This window comes from Miscanthus floridulus, chromosome 4 (assembly GCF_019320115.1).
Source record: "Miscanthus floridulus cultivar M001 chromosome 4, ASM1932011v1, whole genome shotgun sequence".
Lineage (NCBI taxonomy): Eukaryota > Viridiplantae > Streptophyta > Magnoliopsida > Poales > Poaceae > Miscanthus > Miscanthus floridulus.
This window is the reverse complement of record NC_089583.1, coordinates 114,762,478-114,782,712: the sequence shown is the minus strand read 5'-3', so window position 1 is coordinate 114,782,712 and position 20,235 is coordinate 114,762,478. Positions and strand designations below refer to the sequence as shown.

The following is a 20,235-nucleotide window of genomic DNA, read 5'->3' as shown; positions in this document are numbered from 1 at the left end:
CAAATTTGGTCAAATGAAAAAAACAACACTTTTACTCTAGTATTATGAACTCTAAATGACTTCAAATTGAAAAGTTTTGAATACCAAGTTTGTTCAACTCATCAAGATCTACAATTGTTGTTTTGGTCAACTTTCCATTTGAGATAGTTTGGACGGTTCAAATTTATGATTTTTAAATTTTGACGCCTACAAACTAGTTTTCGGAACCCTAGATTGTCTCAAATTGAAAAGTTTTGAATACCAAGTTTGTTCAGCTTATCAAGATCTACAATTCTTATATAGGCCATTTTTTCATTTGAAAAAGTTTGAAAAATATCCGGATAATATCCGTTTTAATAATCCGGATATATCCGATACTTATCCGGATTATCCGATATCCGCCGGATATCGATGATATTACATCCGTATTTGATATCCGCCTAAGATATCCGTTTTATTATCCGTATCCGAAAAAAATTACGGATATCCGAGTAACTATCCAGATAAGTGTTCATATTTGTTCGGTCGAACGGACGGTCGAATAAATATCCGTACCGTTTTCATCCATAGGTAGAACAGTAGATTTTGGATTCTTTTTTGATGATTGAATAGTATTCTGTGAGAGATAATAAGTTTTTGTTTAGTTGCTCGATTTTGGACAACAAAATCACTGTACCAGCACTGTAGCACAGTGTAGCGTTTCGTTTGTATTTGTGAATTATTGTCCAATCGTTGACTAATTAGGCTAAAAACGTTCGTCTCGCAAAGTACGACCAAACTGTGCAATTAGTTTTTGATTTCGTCAACATTTAGTACTCCACCCATGTACCTCAAGTTTGATGTGACGGAAAATCTTCTTTTTGCATAGTGCCAAAGTTTGGATTTTGGTGGGAACTAAACGCCCCCTAAGCTGAAACAAGCTGCAAATAGTATAGCCGAACGCGCTCTTTTTTTTCACGACCGCCCCGAGACATGTATTTCATTAAGAGGAGGCAGAAACGGTCCAGTTCACATTACAAGTTCAAATTAGTAATCACATGATTACCAAACCAAACCCTAGCTTGACAACAAATTAGCGATATTACACAAAACTATTAGCGACTAGCTACATAGCACAGCCCATTACAACAACTGTAGCAGCGTCCGGATATGAAAGCACGGAGTACCTCCTAAGCCCCTCCTACAAATTGGTACGCATAGAAGCATAAGAAAGTGCTACAAATGGAAGATAATAGAAGTGTCTCCTAACTTATTTTATATCCATAAACCTATAAATAAATTTAATTTTTACGGGTTTTCATAAAACCCTGCACAAGTTAAGCAAATATGAAAATTCGTGAAATCCCATTATCTTTAGTTGTCCGCGAGTGCCACTACGCTTTGCTTGATCTGTCTGGGCTGCCTCTGGCATGGCATAAGCCATGAGGTCTTAGAGCAATTCTAAGAGGCTCTTTAAATCTTTTCTAAATGCTAGTAATAGAGTGTTTGGTGAAAATTTACCCTCCAACAGCTTCTCTAAATGATTATCCAAATATAGCCGTCTTCTATTTCGGATTTCTCGCTAGCCAAAAATAGAAGATGAGAATGACTCTCTAGAGTGCGCATGAGATATAAAAAAACTGTTGGAGAGTGAAAAGATATAGAAAATGTTTTTTTATGCAAGTGCCTCTTCAAATGATGATTTAGAAAGTGAGATTTAAAAAAGCTCTCGAAGACGCTCTTATATATTTTAATTGTTCACATGCGTAATGTTATTCTTAACTTGTCCCTCCTTGCCTGAGTTTATGAGATGCCACTGCTTTTCTTACACGTGGTGGTACGAGTCCATATCAATTTTCACTTGTTCTTTTTCAGAACCATAATGATACGCCACGGACGTCTCGATCCGTGTCGCCAGTCCACGTCGCGTGTCGCCCCCCCTCCCCCCCCCCCCGCCCACTCCGTGCTCACTCCCTCCCTTCCATCACACGCGCAACCTGCTCCCACCTGTCGCACGCGCCGCTTACCCGGCTGAGCCAAGGCCAGTGCTAGCGGTGCTGATGATGGTGGTGCTCGCGCGCCACAGCTGGTACTGGTGCTGGTGGCACTCGAGCGCTGTCGCTCACCGCTGGCTCCCACTCCGACACCAGGAATCGACCGCCCCCGGCCTTCCCTACGTTGCAAAACGCATGGTTGAAGTGTTTCAGATGTTTCAGATGTATGTTTCACATGGATGTTGCAATGGTAGTTTTCGAATGTTGCACATGTTGCAATGGTTATACACGTATGTTGTAAGAGTTTATTCAAAATGCTCCATCTGTTTCAGAAGCATGTTGCAAGTGTTTTTATCTGGATGTTGCAGTGGCTATGTTGCAAATGTATGTTCCAAATGTTTCATCTATTTCATACATATGTTAGCAATTGTTTCATCTAAGTGTTACAAAAGTAGATCTAGACGTAGGGTTGTTGAGCGAGGAACAGAGAGCTAGCGCGGGAGCCATGACGGCATCGATGTAGGGAGGCGCAGGCCGCGCAGCGCCGGTGTGGAAGAGACAGGGAAGTCATCCGAGCGGCGTGGAAGAGACGGGAGCGAAGTGGTTGAGGCGCCGGTGTGAAAGAGACGGGGCCGAGTCGAGCGCCGTGGTCATGTTCCTCTCCATTTGCCTAGAGAACGTGGTGGGTTCTGATTCGTTGCGCTTGCCTTACGCCGTGAAGCGAGCCAAAGCAGAGAGGCGTCCGATCTCGCACGGACGGCAGATACGTGGTCGACAACACCTCGACGTGGATGCGGCGACAACGCCAGAGGGCCCCCGACTCGGCTCCCCTGTTCCTCCCGGTCTCGCAGTTCCTCAACCCGTCGGCTCTCCCCGTCGCCTGCACCGCAGATCGCCGAAGCGAGGCAGGCAAGCTCGGGACCAAATCCGCTGCGGGCAGCTGGAGCGGTAGGGCCATGGAGACGCCGCCGCCTTTCCAGGAGTCCGCCCACTGCGACGTCTGCCGCTGCACCTTCAGCGCCTTCCGCCGCCGTGTACGGATCCCCTTCTCTCCCCATATATACATCTCTGATCCCTGAACCGATCTCGCTCGTTCTGGTGTGAATTCCTCCCTTCTCTCGCTGCGAATCCGAGCACGCGTGCATCGGCCCTGATTCCAGCTTCGGAGAACTAAAGATACCATGACTGACTTTTTCCTCTCTTTTTTCCCCCCTGACAGCATCACTGCCGCAGCTGCGGACGGACGCTCTGTCACGAGCATTCTTCGTACCACATGGTGAGGAACCGAATGTTAAATCAAATTGTACGTGGCCTAGCTCTTGCAGACGGGCAGGTACTGGGTTGAGAGTGTTTGACCCTCAGCTTCAACCTGTTTCAGGCTCTCCCGCAGTATGGGATATATACCGACGTCAGAGTCTGCTACGATTGCTTCAACGAATCCTCGAGGTATCCATCCTCTTATCATTTAAATTTAAGGTGGAATCTGATTGTGTGCTTGCAATCACTTATGTTTAAAACTTTAGAAGTAAGCAGCTTGACTTGGGTATGCATTTAACTAGCATTGTCCTGTGATGTTGCAGCCAAGGACGTGCTGGTAATGCAGCGTCGGCTGGTAGCATTTCTGGAGCAGCTGACTCTTTTTCAGGGCTGAGTTTGGGTAAAGAGGATGCTTCGTCGCCTATGAAGAATTTAACAGTTCAGAGCGCGGCACCCCTTATTGAGTGCAAATGTGGGATGCCTTTGTGTATATGTGAAGCACCAAAACCAGAACCTGCACCTGCACCTGTAAAGGTTGATGGCAATCCATTTTTATCTACACTTTGTTGAGGTTTCCAACCTAAACTCAATGATCCTATGCAGCAGAATATCAGCAGCGTTCCTTCAACCACACAGTCGAATCCAAGGCCAAAGAAGCCTGCTAACACCCAACAGAAGGCTTCAGCTACTTCCAGTAGCAACTCAAGGTTGGTTGGTCCTGGTGTTCCATAACATTGGCCATATATCTTATCTCTATCTACTCATTTTTTTTTGGATATGTTTATCCCTTTATTATGGTACGTGCCAAATTTTCCAAGCAAGAATCGGAACTATATTTTGGCCATTAGCTTTGCTGCTTTATTGCTTGTACATATGCAATAGGGAGATTGATAATGTCTGTGTTAAGTGCTGTTAACAAGTGTTCTAACTTTGAAGTTATCATCTCAACCCCCACCCCACCCCCCTATCCTCGTTCGTTGTTCTTGTAGCTCATTCTTAAATATTGGATTGATGAGCAACGATAGCAATGATAAGGGTCTTTCTGACTATGAAGTTAGTGGGGAGGTAAGTTTTTTTCCCCCGTTGTGTGCCCTTCTCCTTCTATATTTTCCATCATTCCACTGGCTTCATGAAGTAGGATTTTGTGTAACCTAGTCTTTACTGCTTACAGGGACTGAGAGAAGCAATTAAAGGCGGGGATGTTAAGGGTGTAAAGAAACTTCTTACACAGGTACAACTTCTCTTTCTTGTCTGATCTTGTCATCTTGATTTTTTTTTAATTCCACCTTGATTCTTACATTCAACATCGGGAAGGGAGTGGATTGCAACTACTGCGACAAACAAGGATTTACTTTGCTGCATTTGGTATGAGTTCTTTTGATGTCATCCTTGTGGTTGAGTTATTCAAGCTTCTTTGTGTGATTTACTGGACTGTTTGTGTATAATGTCTAATCATACCACATTGTTCAAGCTAAATATTTTCACATTAAGGACTACATCACTTGATGATGTATGAGTATAGCATACAGAAATCTGAATGTGCATTATATTACTTCAAAATTTTGAATAGAGTATTTGAAGGAACACAGATGGAAATTAGTAATTGTTCTGTGATTTAGTTGTTTACTTGTTTGCCAGGCGCAGATGCTATATATCTCCATAGCATTAAGGACCCTTTTTCATGTTATCATGAGCAGTTTGCACAACAAAAAGCTCTTTGTATTTCGAATCTGCCAGAACAAATAAGCAAATCTACATGTAATTTATTTCTCTCTGTGACCAACAGGCTGCATTGTTTAACCAGACAGAGATTGCTCTTGTTCTCATGGACCATGGTGCAAATGTTGAAAGCAAAAATGGGCAAGGTAGGTTCCTTTTACTACTTATAAGCCCATTTGTGTGATAATATTGTTTACATTTGTTACTAAATTACTGACATCCAAGTGTTCCCATAGTTGATTCATTGAAATTGCTGTCAGAAGTTATTTTGAACATACACCCGCTCAGTGTGCCCATTCCAATTTTAATTTGCCCCCAAACACTCGAAAAAAATGTTCACTGTAAGTGTAAAGCAAAAGAGGAGCTATTATATGACCTAAATGGCAAAGTGGCTTGAGTTCCATGCTCAATTTGGTTCTATTGAGAGTTATCATCATCATATATTCAGTTACTCACCCAATTTTAAGTAGAGATAGTTATTTCAGTGTCGGAATTGCTAACATTATTAATACGTTGGGCAGGGGAAACTCCTTTGGACTGCGCTCCAGCAATGCTGCAGTACAAGATGCGACAACGGATGGAAGAACTCGCGGCTTCGAGTAGACCACTAGAGTGAACGACATTCGTGCAATTTTCTGCGAGTTTTTCCTATTACAGTTTATGTCAAACGTGGTATCAACGAATAAAGCAGTTATGTGAGCTGAAAGCTTCTTGCTGGTGGGATAGTGTTTGGTCCGCCAGTATATACCATCTAGAAACGTTGGAATGACACTCACGACTCACGCGTATGAAACAATAATATATTGAGCTTCATCCTACATTCCTACTCATGTACCCACGTCTGTAGCCAGTGAATAGTTCCAAACATTTACCATGTACAATATGTTTTTCTTTTACTGAAACAGCATTCCTCTAGGAGATAGCAGTTCAGTGACAGCATAAAGCTTCTTGCCATTGCTGTTTCCTCGAGGCTTGCTGATCGTGGTTGGGTGGAGTACATATCTGAATCATCAATGCCAACTCCGACTTCTTGTCTCTGCAAATGTCATTGTTCGAGTGTATCTGAATCATCGTGGTTGAATATTTTTGTTAATAAATTTAGTAGAAGAAATAAATATTGATATTGATTTCTGCATGTCAAGTTATTTTTTAAAGACTCATAATGTGCTGTTATGTCTGGACGAGTGGACGGAGAGAGAGGGTAGGCTGCTTGGTTCCGACAAGGCAAGCCTCGCCTAGCCTCGCTGGGCGACGAGGAGCTTGCTCACGCCGGCGAGCCAAAATGGCTCTCTTGCACGAGCGAGCAGATCTTGCCGTCACAGTCCCCGAGACCCTCTGGCAAAGAAAGCGAACACCCATCTGTACTAGCTATCCTTGCTCGGCAAGGTGTACCAGAAGCCAGCAAAGAAACCAAGCAGCCCCGTTTTTTTTTTTTATTACTGAAACAGCATTCTTCTTGCCCATGCCCATGTTGTCGTGGACGTGGACTAGCAGACGAATAAAACGCGCCATCTCCAGGTCGTTGGCGCCGTATGGGCTAGGCCGGTTTGGCTTGGGCTCAAGCTCAAAATATCCGAAGCCGCGGGACGGATCACGGATGAAGTCAGCGCTTGGGCAGAATCGCAGAGACCAGAGAGCCTCGTCAGTGCCGCGGCGGCAACGGATTTTTTAACTCCCCGCGCCTGCGACTGCAAAAATATCTAGCGTCCTCCCCCTGCCAGATCTTCTGTCCTGCCCTGCTCTGCCCTGACGCTCATTGTCGCTGCTTGGAGTAAAGACACAGCTCGCGAGCCTCCGCTCATTGGCCGTGAGAGCTGGAAAGGACCATTAGTATATTGATGACGGCGGAACGGAGGAATCATGTCATCGTGAGTATGCGAGACAGCGATCTGGAACAAAACATTGTGGCTGTCTAATACTAGCATTGTGATTGCCTAACGCTCACAGATGGGTCAGAAAACATTTAGGCTCCGTAGATATTGAGCTGCTGGAATTGAATTGGGTTGTAATACCAAATTAGAGTAGTATTGGAAATAAGTTGCAAAACCAATACTGTTGTTTGGATGCATATGATATTGCTAGTTGGAAATTTGTAACGTGGCAAATACTGATTCATGTTTAGATGTCATTTGATGGAATTGGCAAATGCACATGGCTTCTCCACCGCACCTGCAACCCAGCCCCCACGCCACACCACCTCCCATCGCTGGTGGATCTGAGGAAGGACCACCGCGACGGGAAAATGAAGCTCGATGAGGGAGCAGCGGTGATGGAGGAGAAGGGAGCTCGACGTCGACGCTGAGGAGCTGCCTCGCCACAGGTCACAGTGGATCTGAGGAGGGAGCTAGACTGCGGGGAAGGAGCTGCCGGAGCTGGAGAAGAAGAGGTAGTCGGAGCTGGGGAAGGAGCTGCCGGAACTGGGGAAGAAGAGGTGGCCGGAGCTGGGGAAGAAGGAGACCACAACAGCCGGACCTCCAGAGATGGGGAGGAAGGAGCCCATGCACGGAGAGGGGCGCGATGACTCGCGACGGGGGCGTCGGGGCTCGCATGCAGATTGCTTACGTGATGGAAATTGGCGGAGGTTGGGACGGTGCGAGCGAAGAGGGAGTCGTCGGGGCTTGGCTCGGGGGGCGGCCGGCGGCGTTGGGGTCAGGGTCAGGAGAGCTGCGAGGGAGGCGTCGGGGCCAAGGAGTGGAGGGCGGCGCTTGGCTCGAGGGCAGCCGGTGGCGTCGGGGTCGGGAGAGCGGCTAGGGAGGCGTCGGGGTCCCCAATTCCACCCAATACAGAGGGGTGATGCTTCGTATTGGGAGATGCCAGTTTTAGTTATAGTCCAATTCCAAGGTATTAGAGTTCCAATTCCAAATATCAATACCAAGGACATCCAAACAGCAGTATTAAGGAAACTTAATTCCAATTCCATTCTAGACTCCAATATCCCCATCCAAACAGGATATTAAGCAGGTAGAGATGTGTAGCAGTACATCACCTAGACACACGACAGCTACGCGTGTCAAGCCTTATTGTTGACAAATATCACCAGATAATGTTATGCATCGTATCGTGTCTAGCCTGCCATGAGACGTGACATCGTGACCACAAAAATATCTCGCAACAACCCAGTCCGGTCCGACGTCACCACCGCCGGATCATCCATCAGTCAGTGGAGAAGAATATCGTGATGCCATGGGGAGGGAAGGAAGGAAGGCACGGGGAAGGCGTGCAGAGAGGATCCCGGGCCGCCGCACGCCATCTCCCTCCGAGATAGTATTTCTCACCAAGCGTCCACCGGCTGGCAGCGCGCCCAGCCGGCCCCGGCCAGGCCAGCCCACGTGGAAAAGCGATGCCACGGCGGAGTGAAGCCGGATAAAATGCGCGGCCTGTCCCCTCCCCCGCTCGGATTCGACTCAACCGGTCCACCGCTTTCACGCGCTCGGCTCCGTTTCCGTCGCTCCGAAGTCCGAACGAAGGAGCCGCGCCACGCGAGAGGGGCCGGGGAGCGTCGCGGACGGTAGGTTTCTCGAATCCTCCTCCGCCTCGTCCCTCGTCGTCCACAGACCACAGCTCAGTCTCTTCCTACTGCTGCGGTTGTGATGCTTGCCGCGCTTGTGGCCGTGGAGGAGCTGATGCGAGGCTTTGATGCGGCGGTGATGCATTTGCAGGTGACGGTTTTGTGTCTCGGTGGGCGGGGGTGTGGACGACCGACCGACCGGAGTGGAAGACCGGAGATCATGGAGGAGGGGGCGCCCGATCTACGAGAGCTTGTGCGCCTGCCGGTAAACTTTTCGCCCAGCTCGTTTGGTTTGACCGCGGATTCGTTTGGTTGGTGTGCAGTTGTGGCGCGGAGTTGTTTTAGATGTTTGTATGGGTGATCTGCTGAGCGACCTGGTTTTGCTAAAAAATTCGAGTGGATGTTTGATTTTAGGTTAACAAGAAGGGGCGTAGATTTTTGGGACCTCTTTGTTAGTATCGCCGAGCACAAAATGGAGTAGTAGAATCACGGTTTCTTCAGGAAGCCGTAGCACAACTTTTTTTTTTCAGGATTTACGGGGATACATGAGATTTTATATGATTCATTCAACTGGTCATGGCTTGAGCATCTTGAACGATATGCAGCTCACAATAGTTTGCCTGCATAGCTGTTGCTATTGATTTGGTGGAAAAAACAGTTACCGTGTATGGCTGCCGGTTTTGACATTACTTTTATTATGTTTTTCGTCTGCATTGCTCAGAGATCGTGAGGCTTTCATGAGGTGTATTAAATGAGTGAAGGTGGTGCTAAGTCGCCAAATTATCAAGGTTGCGCCACAAGTCTTTAAGTGTGATACTTGAGCATTCCATGCTATTAAAAGACAATTTCTTTGAACAATTGTAATCTGCAATCTGAATCATTCTGTTAAGTTGCTTTATCTTGACTGATGTGATGTGCAAAAAACTTTTTAGTGATAACTTTGCTGACCTTTCATTGGAGGGGACAAGTAGACATGGACAAAAAGGGTAATTCAGTTAAGTTGTACTTTGGAGTTTTGGGGACAGGTTGATTATTCAGCTCTTCTGGGTTCAATCTTTTAGGGGTTGTTTGGATCTTAAGTTTTGTGAAAACCAGAACCCTTAAAACCCGTTTTTAGTTCGTTACCCAGAAAACCCTGTTTGTTTTCTCTAACTAACTTCGACATAAGTAAAAACAGCTCCAGTAAACTCAGAATACCAAGTTTTACTAAAATCTATTCCTAGACGTTTTTATAAAATCCGTCATAAGCTAAGCACGTTTCTCCGGCCATAAATCTCGCATCTCCGTTGGTTCCTGTACCAACTAGCTTTGACGGGAATGATCAGTTTGCATGGCGATCAAATTTGTGTCTTTGTTATTTGATTCCAAAGAAGAACCCGTGAAAGTAATTGCGATCCAAACACAGTAATGTATAAATCAACAATAACAGAATACCTACTTAAAACAGGTTTATCTAAAATTGATGGTAAAACATATTTTCTAAAAACTGATTTATAATTAAGAGATCCAAACAACCACTTAGTATGTTGCCACAATGGTAATTCGCTATTTCAGTGTGCTTTTTTTGGCGTGGGATTCAAGGGGACACATGATATCTTCATATGATTTATATGGTCATGTCATGGCCACGAGCATCTGGAAGGATATGATGCTCACAATGGTTTGCTTGGATAGCTGTTGTGCAACGTAAGGATGCGATTTACTTGGTTTGCAAAACCAGCTATTGCAAATGACTGTCGGTTTTGATATCACTTGGATTTTGTTTTCCTACTGCATTGTTCGAGATGTGTGAGGTTTTCATGAAGTACATTAGATGAGAGAAATGGGTGGTAAGTCGCCATAGTATCAAGGCTGCGCCATGAGTCTTGTGTGATACTTGATCATTCCATACTGTCAAAAGACAATTTCTTTAAACAATTGTATTCTGCAACCTGAATCATTCAGTTAAGTTGCTGTAACATGACTGATGTGATGTGCAGAATATTTTTTAGTGCCAACTCTGATGAACTTTCATTTGAGGGGCCAATTATGGACAAAAGGGTAATTCATTTGAGTTGTACTTACGATTTGCATGGACTAGTTGATTAGTTAGGCCATTTTGGTTAAATCTTTTATTGTTGTTGTTGTTGTTGTGGTAGCTGGTTATTTCAGTGTTCTTTTTAATGCCATTTTCTTTCTGAATGTACCCTTGCAATGCTTGAGCAGCATTCCCATATTTCTATCATGTCACTTAGAGATCAAGAGTCCAAGACCACAAATACTCAGATCAGCATTTGAATTTTGTACTCGTCATTTCTTTTGGAGGACCTATCATGAAGTTCTTCCATTCATGTCCCAGGATGTTCTCGTGGTATGCTCATCTACTAGATGGACAGATGAAAAGCACATGCTTTATCTTCAATTATTGGAAGAAACATTTGTGCGCCAATTACATGAAAGTGGTTGCAGCTTTAAGGGACTGTTCAATCGCTCTCCAAGATGTTGTAGGCGTATGAAATCATCTAAGCAAATTGTTAAATACACTACACCTGATCAGGTATAAGCAAAGGCTATATCCCCTCATTATTTGACAGAAAATGGAAGGAAGCAGCTGTAACATATATTTTTGTATGATGCAGCAGGGATGTTGTGCCATAGTTGAGGGTGACAGACTCAAGTCCTGCATAAAGGCCGAGCATGTTGAGTCACCTTCCTGTTGTGGAAATCAGCAAGATGAAAAAGTTCGTTCCATGGAAGATAATGCATCAACCACTGAGCCTGTGGAAAAAGCCACTTCCCATGCAAGGGCAGCAAGCCCAGGACAAGCTTCCACGTGCTATGTTGGCAAACACAGATATTCACCTTCCAGAAGCGCAGGTAGAGGGGTATCTATCAGATGTCCTTTTGCAAATGCTGTTGCATATCGATCTGTAGTTACTCCAAAAAGGAAGAAAACTATTTCCAAATTTTAATTGTCTTCTATGAGATTATTGCAAAACAAAGCAACAATTGATTTCCCCAAATTTTATTTCAAGTGTAAGCTGTTAAAATTGTTTGTGGGTTGGAAAAAAGGCATCTTGCTCAGTGTCTTGTTTTCCTGAGATCTGACCAGTAGAAGTGCACCTTGGGAATTATGACATGTGTTTCTTCATATCCAGACTATGAACACAAAATATTTAAAGGTATTAAGTTCATTTACTTGAGTGACATGGCCAGATTTTTACAAGAGAACTACTCGTGCATTTACTCAGAGGGGTCGGATCAGAATTTTGATGAGGAGACCCAAGGGACTGGAGAATCAAGACGAGGATGCAACCGAAAGCGACTGAAATCTGCTGATGGTACGAGGGATCGTCAGGTAATTGACCATGTGTGTAGCGTACCTTTTAGTTGTGTTCTGCCGCTGTTCTATGTTTTATGAAAACATTCTTACTTCACATCACATTGTCAATAGGTGGTTCTGGTTGTGAAGGCAGAAGCCCATCAGGTGGGGCTGCCTTGATGTGAGTGACAAAAATAGCGGTAACTGCAGTGCAGCATCAAAAGTGCATGCTGGATTACTTGATGTTGAAGCTGGGTCTCCCTCTGGCTACTGCAAGGATCATGGACCAAAAGGATAATGCAATGTCCACGGAGTGATCTCTGGAGTTGACTAACACACTCACCTGGTAGTAACTGAATCAGAGAGAAAGTCAAACAGTGCAAGTTTGTAAAATAAACTAGCTTACCCTTTATTCTGGTTTGGAAGTCAAAATAGTTCGTTCAATTTAGCCTTTAGATTGATTCGAGTCAGTTGATGGTTTTGTTGTGTTTCTGAGTGACCCTGATGTATGAAAACAAATTTCCTTTGTTCTGTGTTTGGTGCTGTAACCTGTAAATGGAGTGCTTTCATATTTTGGTTAACGTCATATCTACATTTTGGTTTACTATTCATATAAGAATTTCGAACGCGTTAGGTTGTTTCGCTCTCCAAGTTTGCCTCACTCGCTTGGGCAACCTTTCCCTTGTTTTTCAATTCAACCAAATTTTGATAATATTTGGACTGCTGGCCCCTCTATATAACAAAGAAAAATTCGTATTTCTAGCTCCGCCAGTGGCTGAGCAAAGGAACCAAACTGTCCTTAACTTTTGATGGTTGACACCTGCCTGCTAGAGGACCTAGATTTCTTGCAAACAGAAAGGAGTTCCCGGGACCAGATTTTTTGCAAACAGAGAGGGGGTTCCAGCGACCATGAGTCTCCATATACAATTGCTTCCAGGGACCAGGAGTCTCCATATCAATTGCAAATATTGTCTTTATGAATTCTGATAATGTGTTACGCATGGAGCTTCCTTTGGAGAAGAATGTTAATATGTTATGATCTTTTTAGAGTTTCAGGGCAAAATCCCCGGCCATTGCATTATCACAAGGACCAAAACAGTTTAGCATCCTTATAATATGTTATGAATGGATTCAAATTTCACCTATTTTGCTCACAGCTCTACAAATAATATCGAGTCCACCAAAGTGAACGTGCAGTCTTCGCCACAGCAAGTACAGCTGTAAGATGGAAAAACTAGTTAAATTTTGAATTTTTTTGCACAACGTCTTTTTTTTAGTTGGGCTTGAATAAGACTATCTCCAACAACAACACCTAAAATACAAGACACATTCATCCTTTGGATAGCGTTATAGTAAAAAGTTCAATATCTATTCGACATCTTCTCCAACAACCAGACTTAAAAGAGAATCCTTTCTGCAAATGGGTTTCCAGGAGAGAGGATACTCATATTTGGGTTGTGTCTCTCAGCCAACCTAAAATAGATCTTCTGTATAGGTAGTCTGTTGGAGGTTAATTTTGGATCTCTCTCTAACCATTTTAGGTTTAGATGTCCTTACTGGAGACGGTCTAAACCTGCCAAGGCCTACAATAGACCTTTTCTACTTTGAAGGCCGAGAGCCCCGAGATGAGGAAGCAAGAGCAACGCCTTGCCAGTTAACTTGCGTTCACCCCTCCGACGGTCCGACCTCAGTTCCCCACTTCACGCGTCACCCCTCTCCTCCGCCTCTCCCGTTCACGCGGTCCGAACTCCCAACTCTCTCGCTCGCGCGCGCGCTCTCTCTATCCGGCGACGACTGGGCGAGCGGCGCCACCACCCTACGCCAGGTCTTCGTGGAGCCCATCGCCGGCGATGAGTTTCAACCAGGTACGCCCGCCCCTTTTCCCTTCCCGCTGCGTAAAACCGAGCTCCCTGAACCCTAATGTAAGCTATTTGTATTCGGATCTGACACAATTACAGGCCGCTAGCTTCGATTTTCTTTTTAGTTTTTTTGCAAAAAAAATATCGGTGCATACGTGCTAGATCCACCCCTGGTTGCAACATGTCCATCTAAAACCATTAGGTTGAGTTTTGTTTTTATACTAGGATGAATTGTCTCAAATTGTGGATTCTAGTATTCTTGTGATGACTTGATCGTTGATCTCACTTGTGACGTGTGAAATTTGTAGTCTACTGTCAAGGGGCAGACCAGGAGGGAGAGGCCTAGAGTTCGCCCTCATGGCCTGACGCAGCAGAAGAGGCAGGAAATAAAGGAAGCATTTGATCTGTTTGATACAGATAACTCTGGTACTGACAATTTCCTTTGGGGGATTGCTTTCCTGGTGTTGGTACTGTTGATATCTTACTAGTATACTTATCTCACAGGAACCATTGATGCAAAAGAGCTGAATGTTGCCATGAGGTAAGGCTGGCATAACCATTCTCATTTTAACAGCCGAGCTGCAACCAGGCCTCTGAAATTATTTATTTTGTGTACAGAGCCTTGGGATTTGAGATAACTGAAGAGGTATTATTCGTCCTAGTAGCCTATCCTTTGTTTTAGAGTATATTTTCATTCTCTAGAAAGTGCGTTATAGTTGTCTTGTTCCTCGACAGTTCTACGGCAAAGAATGCTATAGCTCTTCCATTTATGTTAGGTGAATTGATATTGTAATCTTGCATAAGCAGTCCTAGAATAAGCGCAATGTTAAGTAGTGAGAGATAGAGTTCCTGCTGATATTGTTGCGCTGAGCATTTCCTTCTGTTCCTGTTGCAGTGACTGTTTCCTTTTGAGCATATCTTTTAGTGTCCCTATCTTTCATATTTCTTAAGAAGTTAGCTTGTTGATGAGTTGAGTTCATCCTGTCCATGATATATTATGCCCCTCGCGAAAATAAGAGCCACAATATTATTTCATATTTTCTTTTCTGTGTTTGAGCCCATGCAAGTATGGAACCACATCCATGTGCTGTGGAAAGTTCCTTGAAATAACACTACTCACCTTCTGGATAATGCAGCAAATTAGGCAAATGATTGCTGATGTTGACAAAGATGGCAGTGGAGCGATCGACTACGAGGAGTTTGAGCACATGATGACTGCCAAAATCGGAGAGAGGGATAGTAAAGAGGAGCTTTCAAAAGCATTCCGCATTATTGACCAAGATGGAAATGTAAAGCATCATCCCTCTTTTCTTTCACACATGCTTTCTTCTATAGTGTACTGGACTACAATTTTGCTTGCCTTATCTTTTCAATCATGTCAATTATCTTTTCAAGTATGTCAATTGTCAACCTCCTATTAGACAATAAGCAACTAGATTTTCTCTAGTCAACAATCACCCAAGTGGTTTTCATAACTTAAAGATGACGAATAACGGATGCTTACACAATTTTCAATCTTCTCTCTCCTAGTGTTCTGAGAGCAAAATGTTAGTATGTCTCCCCTTTAGCTTAATGGAATTGACTGAGATAAAGAACACAAAACACTTCTTTGCATCTGTACCATATTCTAAACATGAGTAATCCCTCGGACAATGCTATAGTAGCTCTTAAAGTATGTTTTAATGTCCATGCAGGGAAAGATTTCTAACATTGATATTCAGAGGATTGCCAAAGAGCTGGGTGTAAATCTCACCCTCGATGAGATCCAAGACATGGTGCAAGAGGCGGACAGAAATGGTTAGTTGTGCTCTGCCATCTTTCTTTGTTTATGCAAATTAGAAAGACCCTCATTTTTTAAGTTACTAGCTGTAATTTATCTTGATTTCTGGTTTGTCACAGGTGACGGTGAGATAGACTTTGAGGAGTTCATCAGGATGATGAGGAGGACTAGCTATGGCTACTAGGTGTATCTTATTTAGTCCTTGACACCGTCAGTTGGTTTATGATCACCGGGCGTGTGCTTATTGACTGGTGTAATTACTATGAACAATAATGTTGTGATCTGCTTATGCTTATCCTTAAAAAAAATCTTGCTGTGCCAACTTAAGTATGGTAACTTCTATATATGCATCATATTTCTGTTGAAGTTCAATAGCTGGTCGTTTTTCTGAAATTTGTCCAGCTTTCTGAACTCTGTTTAGGAGTGTGGAAGTTTTGTGGCATGTATGCGGTGGATGTTGCGAACATCTGAAACTCTAATTTCGTTGCTACCTGGTAATGAAGTTCGGTTTCAACATCTGAAACTCACTAATTTTTCTGGTGCCGCTGTCGTTGTCGTCGTCTCGTCGAGCAAATGCTATCAGTGATCCATCGTGACAGCGTTGTTCGCTTGAACTTATCAGTTAGTGTTTTTCTCTCACCACAAAACAGCATCAGCCGCAAAACAAATACTTCGGCTCTGCCATCTATCGTGTGGTTGCAAATATGAGCAATGAAGCCAAGTGAAATGGAAATGGTTCATGTTTGTGGAATTGTGGTAGCATTCCTGCTCTATCAATACAAGTTCGGCAGGGGTCCTGCCGACCATTTTCGATAAAATAAAATATTATAGCAGCTCTGGTCTGTGCTTGTAGACTGGAACTCCAGCGGACCCGTTTTCAGAACGCTAAAGATGTCATCAGTTTGCGCGGTGTCCAGTACGGTACTGGTTGCCTTGGTGTTCAGTTAGCTGGTATGGTAGTGGTAGCTACGGTCTGGCGATCGACCCCACAACTAACCTGAGGTATGCTGTTGTCGGTTGAGGATCATCCGTATGGATTTGGGCCACGGCTTGCTTCTGGCCCCCGCTCTGGATTTCGAGTCAACCGTGAGAAGAGGACAGCCTGCGCCACAGTCTCACAGATCAATCGTTTCAGGAGGACGGCACTGATTGATCGGGTGTTTATTAAACGTTTAAACTGGCAACGGTCACTGGGCTCACTGTCGATGAGCGATGAACCGAGAGCTGCGCGCGGCTCAACAGTCAAGACAACAACGGCGCCGCGCCTACCGTGGCCTGCCCGGCAATGAATCTGTTGGGCCGCTTTGGCGGCGTGGCCGGGCGGGCCACCAGATCTGCCGACTGCCAGGACCGGGAGAAACAAGAACAACTGAACAAGGCCCGGCGGGCGAGCCGAGGAGGCAGCCACGCCAAACACCAACGGCCAAGGCTACAGACTTCCATTCCGTGTCTTTTCCTGCCGCGGTGTTGGAGTGGAAAGCCGAGCAGCCCTCCGCTGCCAGACTCTGAAAAGACGCTGTCGCTTCTGCGCACGCACGGCACAGGGGAGGCCGGGACCCGGCCCCCGAACTCGGGGCGGCGGTGGCCCGGCGGCGGCGCGGGCTCGGGGCAGGAGCACGCGGACACCGCGGTGGCCACCCGTCGGTTCGCGTCCGTGTCGTCGAGGCCCGCGCGGCCGCGCCGCGCCAGTTCCGTCTTCGTCCACGTCCCCGCTCCCGTGCCGCGTCGCTGTTGCCACGCAATTATTTGTCTCGTCCTCTGCTCTGCTGCGAGTCTTTTTGGCTGGGGACGGGAACATGTTTTTACTGGCGGCTAATGACGCTGTCTGCAGCCACTCACGCTGGCGCAAAGCATGTGCTGCGCGCCGCTGCTGCCTGATGATCTGCCTCTGCCATTCTGCCTGTAAACATACAGGAAGGAACAATCCAACTCCAACCAAAAGTGGATCTTTGTAGTATATAGTACGTGAAATTCTCGAGGGAGATGGTTGTACTTGTACGTGTACCGTCGGAGATCCTGATCTTCCGGCGAGACGTCTGGATCCGGCCATAACTCGACGTTCCCACGTATGCGGTGGCTTAGGTGAAGCATTCACTACGCCTTCAAATGGATCACACACCTAGCACGCACGTCTCATTCCCGGGATGCCCGTCCGCCAGGCCAGACCAACAAAAACCCTGCGGCGTAGTACTAGTGCTTACTTATCTGGGTTTTTTTTTTTTTGCGCCTCTTATCTGTTTATTATTATGCACGCACGATCTAGCACACCTCTCGTAGTTAAAGCAGCAGAGTATGAAATTCTCAGAGAAGTACGGAGTACAAGTACACAGTACACGTACACTATGGGTACGTTTTGCCTGCGTACCCGGAGCACATTGCAGGGGTGGACACCAACGCGCGCTTGCACGCCCCCAAAAACGTCCCGGTCGCAGCGGCCCCCACGCAAGCCGTCCGTTTCGTGGCCTTAGCGGGAGCGGACGGCAGGATGGGCCGCCGACTCGCCGTCGCGGGTCCTCGCTGCTGGATGGAATCCTGTGCTTTCCTTCGTCCACTCCACAAACCAACCCGCTTTGGGGTGGAATTAATTAGTGCAGGGGGTTTGGACTGGCGTGAGAGGTACTGGACAGGAATGAATCAAATCTAGCCGATCGTTAATCTGCTGGAACTGGAAGCTTTCCAGTTTGCGCCTCGTAATTTGTGGATTTCGAGACGACGTCAACCTTTTTGCACACCAAATGCTGGTGTTGGTTGCGGTGACAGTTTATTGTTACAGTTAGGAATGTTTTGACTTTTGACGAGGCGGGCGTTATTTCTTTACTCACTTCGTTTCAAAAAAATTATATACCTCTCAGCTAAATTACTGAACTTCATAAATTTGTATATACTAACGGTGGGCTTCGCAAATTTCCCAACTTCATGCCGTAGGTTGATGGCGAATGAACTGCCACGGCTTCAGAGGCGGAGCATAAATGTGTTTTCGCCTTTTTTTTAGGGGAGGGCAGTATATGTTTTCATAATTTATTCAAATTAATTTCTTTTCTAATAAAAATGTAGGGGCTTAGGGTCTGTTTGGAACAAAGGAACGAAAAATACAGGAATGGAAGAAAACAGAGGAATATGAAAAAGGAATGAATGTGTAAAACAGATGATTGAAAAATATTGGAATTTTATAGGAACGGGTGTTTGGAACACAGGAACATAACTGGTATAGGAATTTTAGAGTTAGCTGGAAACTCAATGCTTTAAATTAAAATTAACAGTAAATAATTTTCCTTTTTACAAATCTAGTACGTATATATCAAATAAAGCATAGAAGAGGGCCCCAAAAGTAGCATATGAAGAACTGTAGCTCTGAATGACAACTCTACGAGCTTGATTAGTGCTCGGGCACATAGCCACACACACACACGTGAGCGCTGTAGGAAATTTTCCATTAGCTATGAGTGGATTCTTTCATTCCTCCAAAAGTATAGGCTGCTTCGTCGTTCCAGAGGAAAGTTTTGTACTCGTTCCCGTATTCTAAACGCTGCTACAGTGAAAACCTATAGGAACTACATTCCTTTGTTTTTTCTACGTTCTTCCTGTGAACCAAACATGGTCTTAGGGGGCTTTTAATTTGCGCCCCTCCCCTATCTCTACCACCGGCGACTTCCACGCCATCAAGGGCAACAACCGGCTAACGAGCAGTGGAGTCGACTTTCACGCCATACGCGACGCGTCAGAGGCCAGCAATTTCATCATGGAGAAATTCGTCAAGAGCAACGACCGGTTAACGAGTGGTGGAGTCGAGTACAGGGCGGGGCTCTGGCCATATCATTTTACATGTCAATAGTTGTATATAAATTTAGTTTCCTCCTTTGTGTTTCCCTGAAATTCGTCTTGTTGTTCTGATAAGAGAAAAAAAATGGAGGTCAAGATGTTGATTTTGTCAGACAATTTAATTAACTGAGGACAAACTAGCAAGAACTCCTTATCGGTTAAGAATGAGGGTAGAAAAAAGCATACAATTTGTTTAGTTCAAATTTTGGTCCGAAAAGTAGGACGAGAGACTAAAACAAACTTCTAAAACAAAGAGTCCATGTACAGTGACAGCAACCATCCAACCAATTTGTCACAGGGGTAGTATTGTCCTTTCAAATGTCAAAGCTTAGCACGGAAATTGTAAAGGGGAAAAAATAGGCCAAATGACAGAGAGATAAGGAGCAAATGTTTTAGCTAGTATTTTTTTTTGTGAAGCCCATGATTAGCATGGCAAATTTGTGAAGCCCGTTGTTTTGGCTAGCAAATAGACAATCTTCTCCTCAGGTTTCACAAAGAGATTTATCATTGAAGTTGAGAAAGATACCACTACTATTGGCAAATGACCAAATTACACCTTACAGAAAGACAGTCCATAGTGTCTTTCTTGTGGACATCCATCATTCTTGCGTGGATAAAAACGATCCAGCCACTTAGATTTCAGCAATCCACTCCTGCAAACCAGTAGTGGGCCCAAGATTTTGAACTAATTGTGAAATGAATCAATTTTTATTTGACAATCTGAAATCCAATGGAGGACCTAGAATTTTGTTGGTATTCAACACTAAAATTTTCATACGCAAATGAATAAGATCAATTTAGCAATTCAGTAAGCAATGGTAAAATTTGTTATGCAATTTGATATTTTAAAACAAGTACAAACTAACCCAAGTTTGTGCTGTATATGAACCACAAACATTTAGCGTGAATTTTCTTGTCGTTGCCTCGTGCTGATATGCCCTACTACTGCTGGAGTCCACTGCTCTGCCGCGCGCCACCGCTAGGTGCTGGGGTTTGGGGTTGGGAAAGAAAACATGAGGAAAAGGAGAGCTTGAGCGGTC

The 20,235-nt window shown here is 44.8% G+C and overlaps 2 protein-coding genes and 1 pseudogene across 4 annotated transcripts; all 3 read left to right on the top strand.

The window, feature by feature from the left end:
- Positions 1-2,689: 2,689 nt before the first annotated feature.
- On the top strand, positions 2,690-5,963 carry LOC136552730 (uncharacterized). 3 transcript variants are annotated; one of them, XM_066544293.1, is made up of 10 exons: positions 2,700-2,986; positions 3,172-3,228; positions 3,331-3,398; positions 3,533-3,743; positions 3,813-3,916; positions 4,199-4,274; positions 4,381-4,440; positions 4,524-4,574; positions 4,996-5,074; positions 5,450-5,963. In XM_066544293.1, the coding sequence occupies exons 1-10, from the start codon at positions 2,744-2,746 to the stop codon at positions 5,542-5,544; spliced, it is 1,044 nt and encodes a 347-aa protein (XP_066400390.1). In that variant the 5' UTR covers positions 2,700-2,743; the 3' UTR covers positions 5,545-5,963. The 3 variants fall into 3 exon arrangements, with proteins under 3 accessions (XP_066400392.1, XP_066400390.1, XP_066400391.1); XM_066544294.1 differs by having other exon boundaries at positions 2,707-2,986; positions 3,816-3,916; XM_066544295.1 differs by lacking the exon at positions 4,524-4,574 and having other exon boundaries at positions 2,690-2,986.
- A 2,140-nt stretch (positions 5,964-8,103) lies between these two features.
- LOC136550415 (uncharacterized) lies at positions 8,104-12,388 on the top strand (annotated as a pseudogene).
- A 911-nt stretch (positions 12,389-13,299) lies between these two features.
- On the top strand, positions 13,300-15,748 carry LOC136550416 (probable calcium-binding protein CML13). The gene is made up of 7 exons (XM_066541983.1): positions 13,300-13,602; positions 13,905-14,022; positions 14,101-14,137; positions 14,215-14,242; positions 14,733-14,885; positions 15,291-15,393; positions 15,496-15,748. The coding sequence occupies exons 1-7, from the start codon at positions 13,588-13,590 to the stop codon at positions 15,558-15,560; spliced, it is 519 nt and encodes a 172-aa protein (XP_066398080.1). The 5' UTR covers positions 13,300-13,587; the 3' UTR covers positions 15,561-15,748.
- The last annotated feature ends 4,487 nt before the right edge of the window (positions 15,749-20,235 follow it).

What these genes read in the sequence shown, in the direction of transcription:
- LOC136552730 (XM_066544293.1), top strand. Translation starts at nt 2,744, where the DNA reads ATGCGGCGACAACGCCAGAGGGCCCCCGACTCGGCTCCCCTGTTCCTC. An exon ending in CTGCACCTGCACCTGTAAAG is followed by an intron (nt 3,744 to 3,812) that starts GTTGATGGCAAT and finishes GATCCTATGCAG; the next exon opens with CAGAATATCAGCAGCGTTCC. An exon ending in ACTATGAAGTTAGTGGGGAG is followed by an intron (nt 4,275 to 4,380) that starts GTAAGTTTTTTT and finishes TACTGCTTACAG; the next exon opens with GGACTGAGAGAAGCAATTAA.
- LOC136550416 (XM_066541983.1), top strand. An exon ending in GTTTGATACAGATAACTCTG is followed by an intron (nt 14,023 to 14,100) that starts GTACTGACAATT and finishes CTTATCTCACAG; the next exon opens with GAACCATTGATGCAAAAGAG. An exon ending in GATTTGAGATAACTGAAGAG is followed by an intron (nt 14,243 to 14,732) that starts GTATTATTCGTC and finishes TGGATAATGCAG; the next exon opens with CAAATTAGGCAAATGATTGC.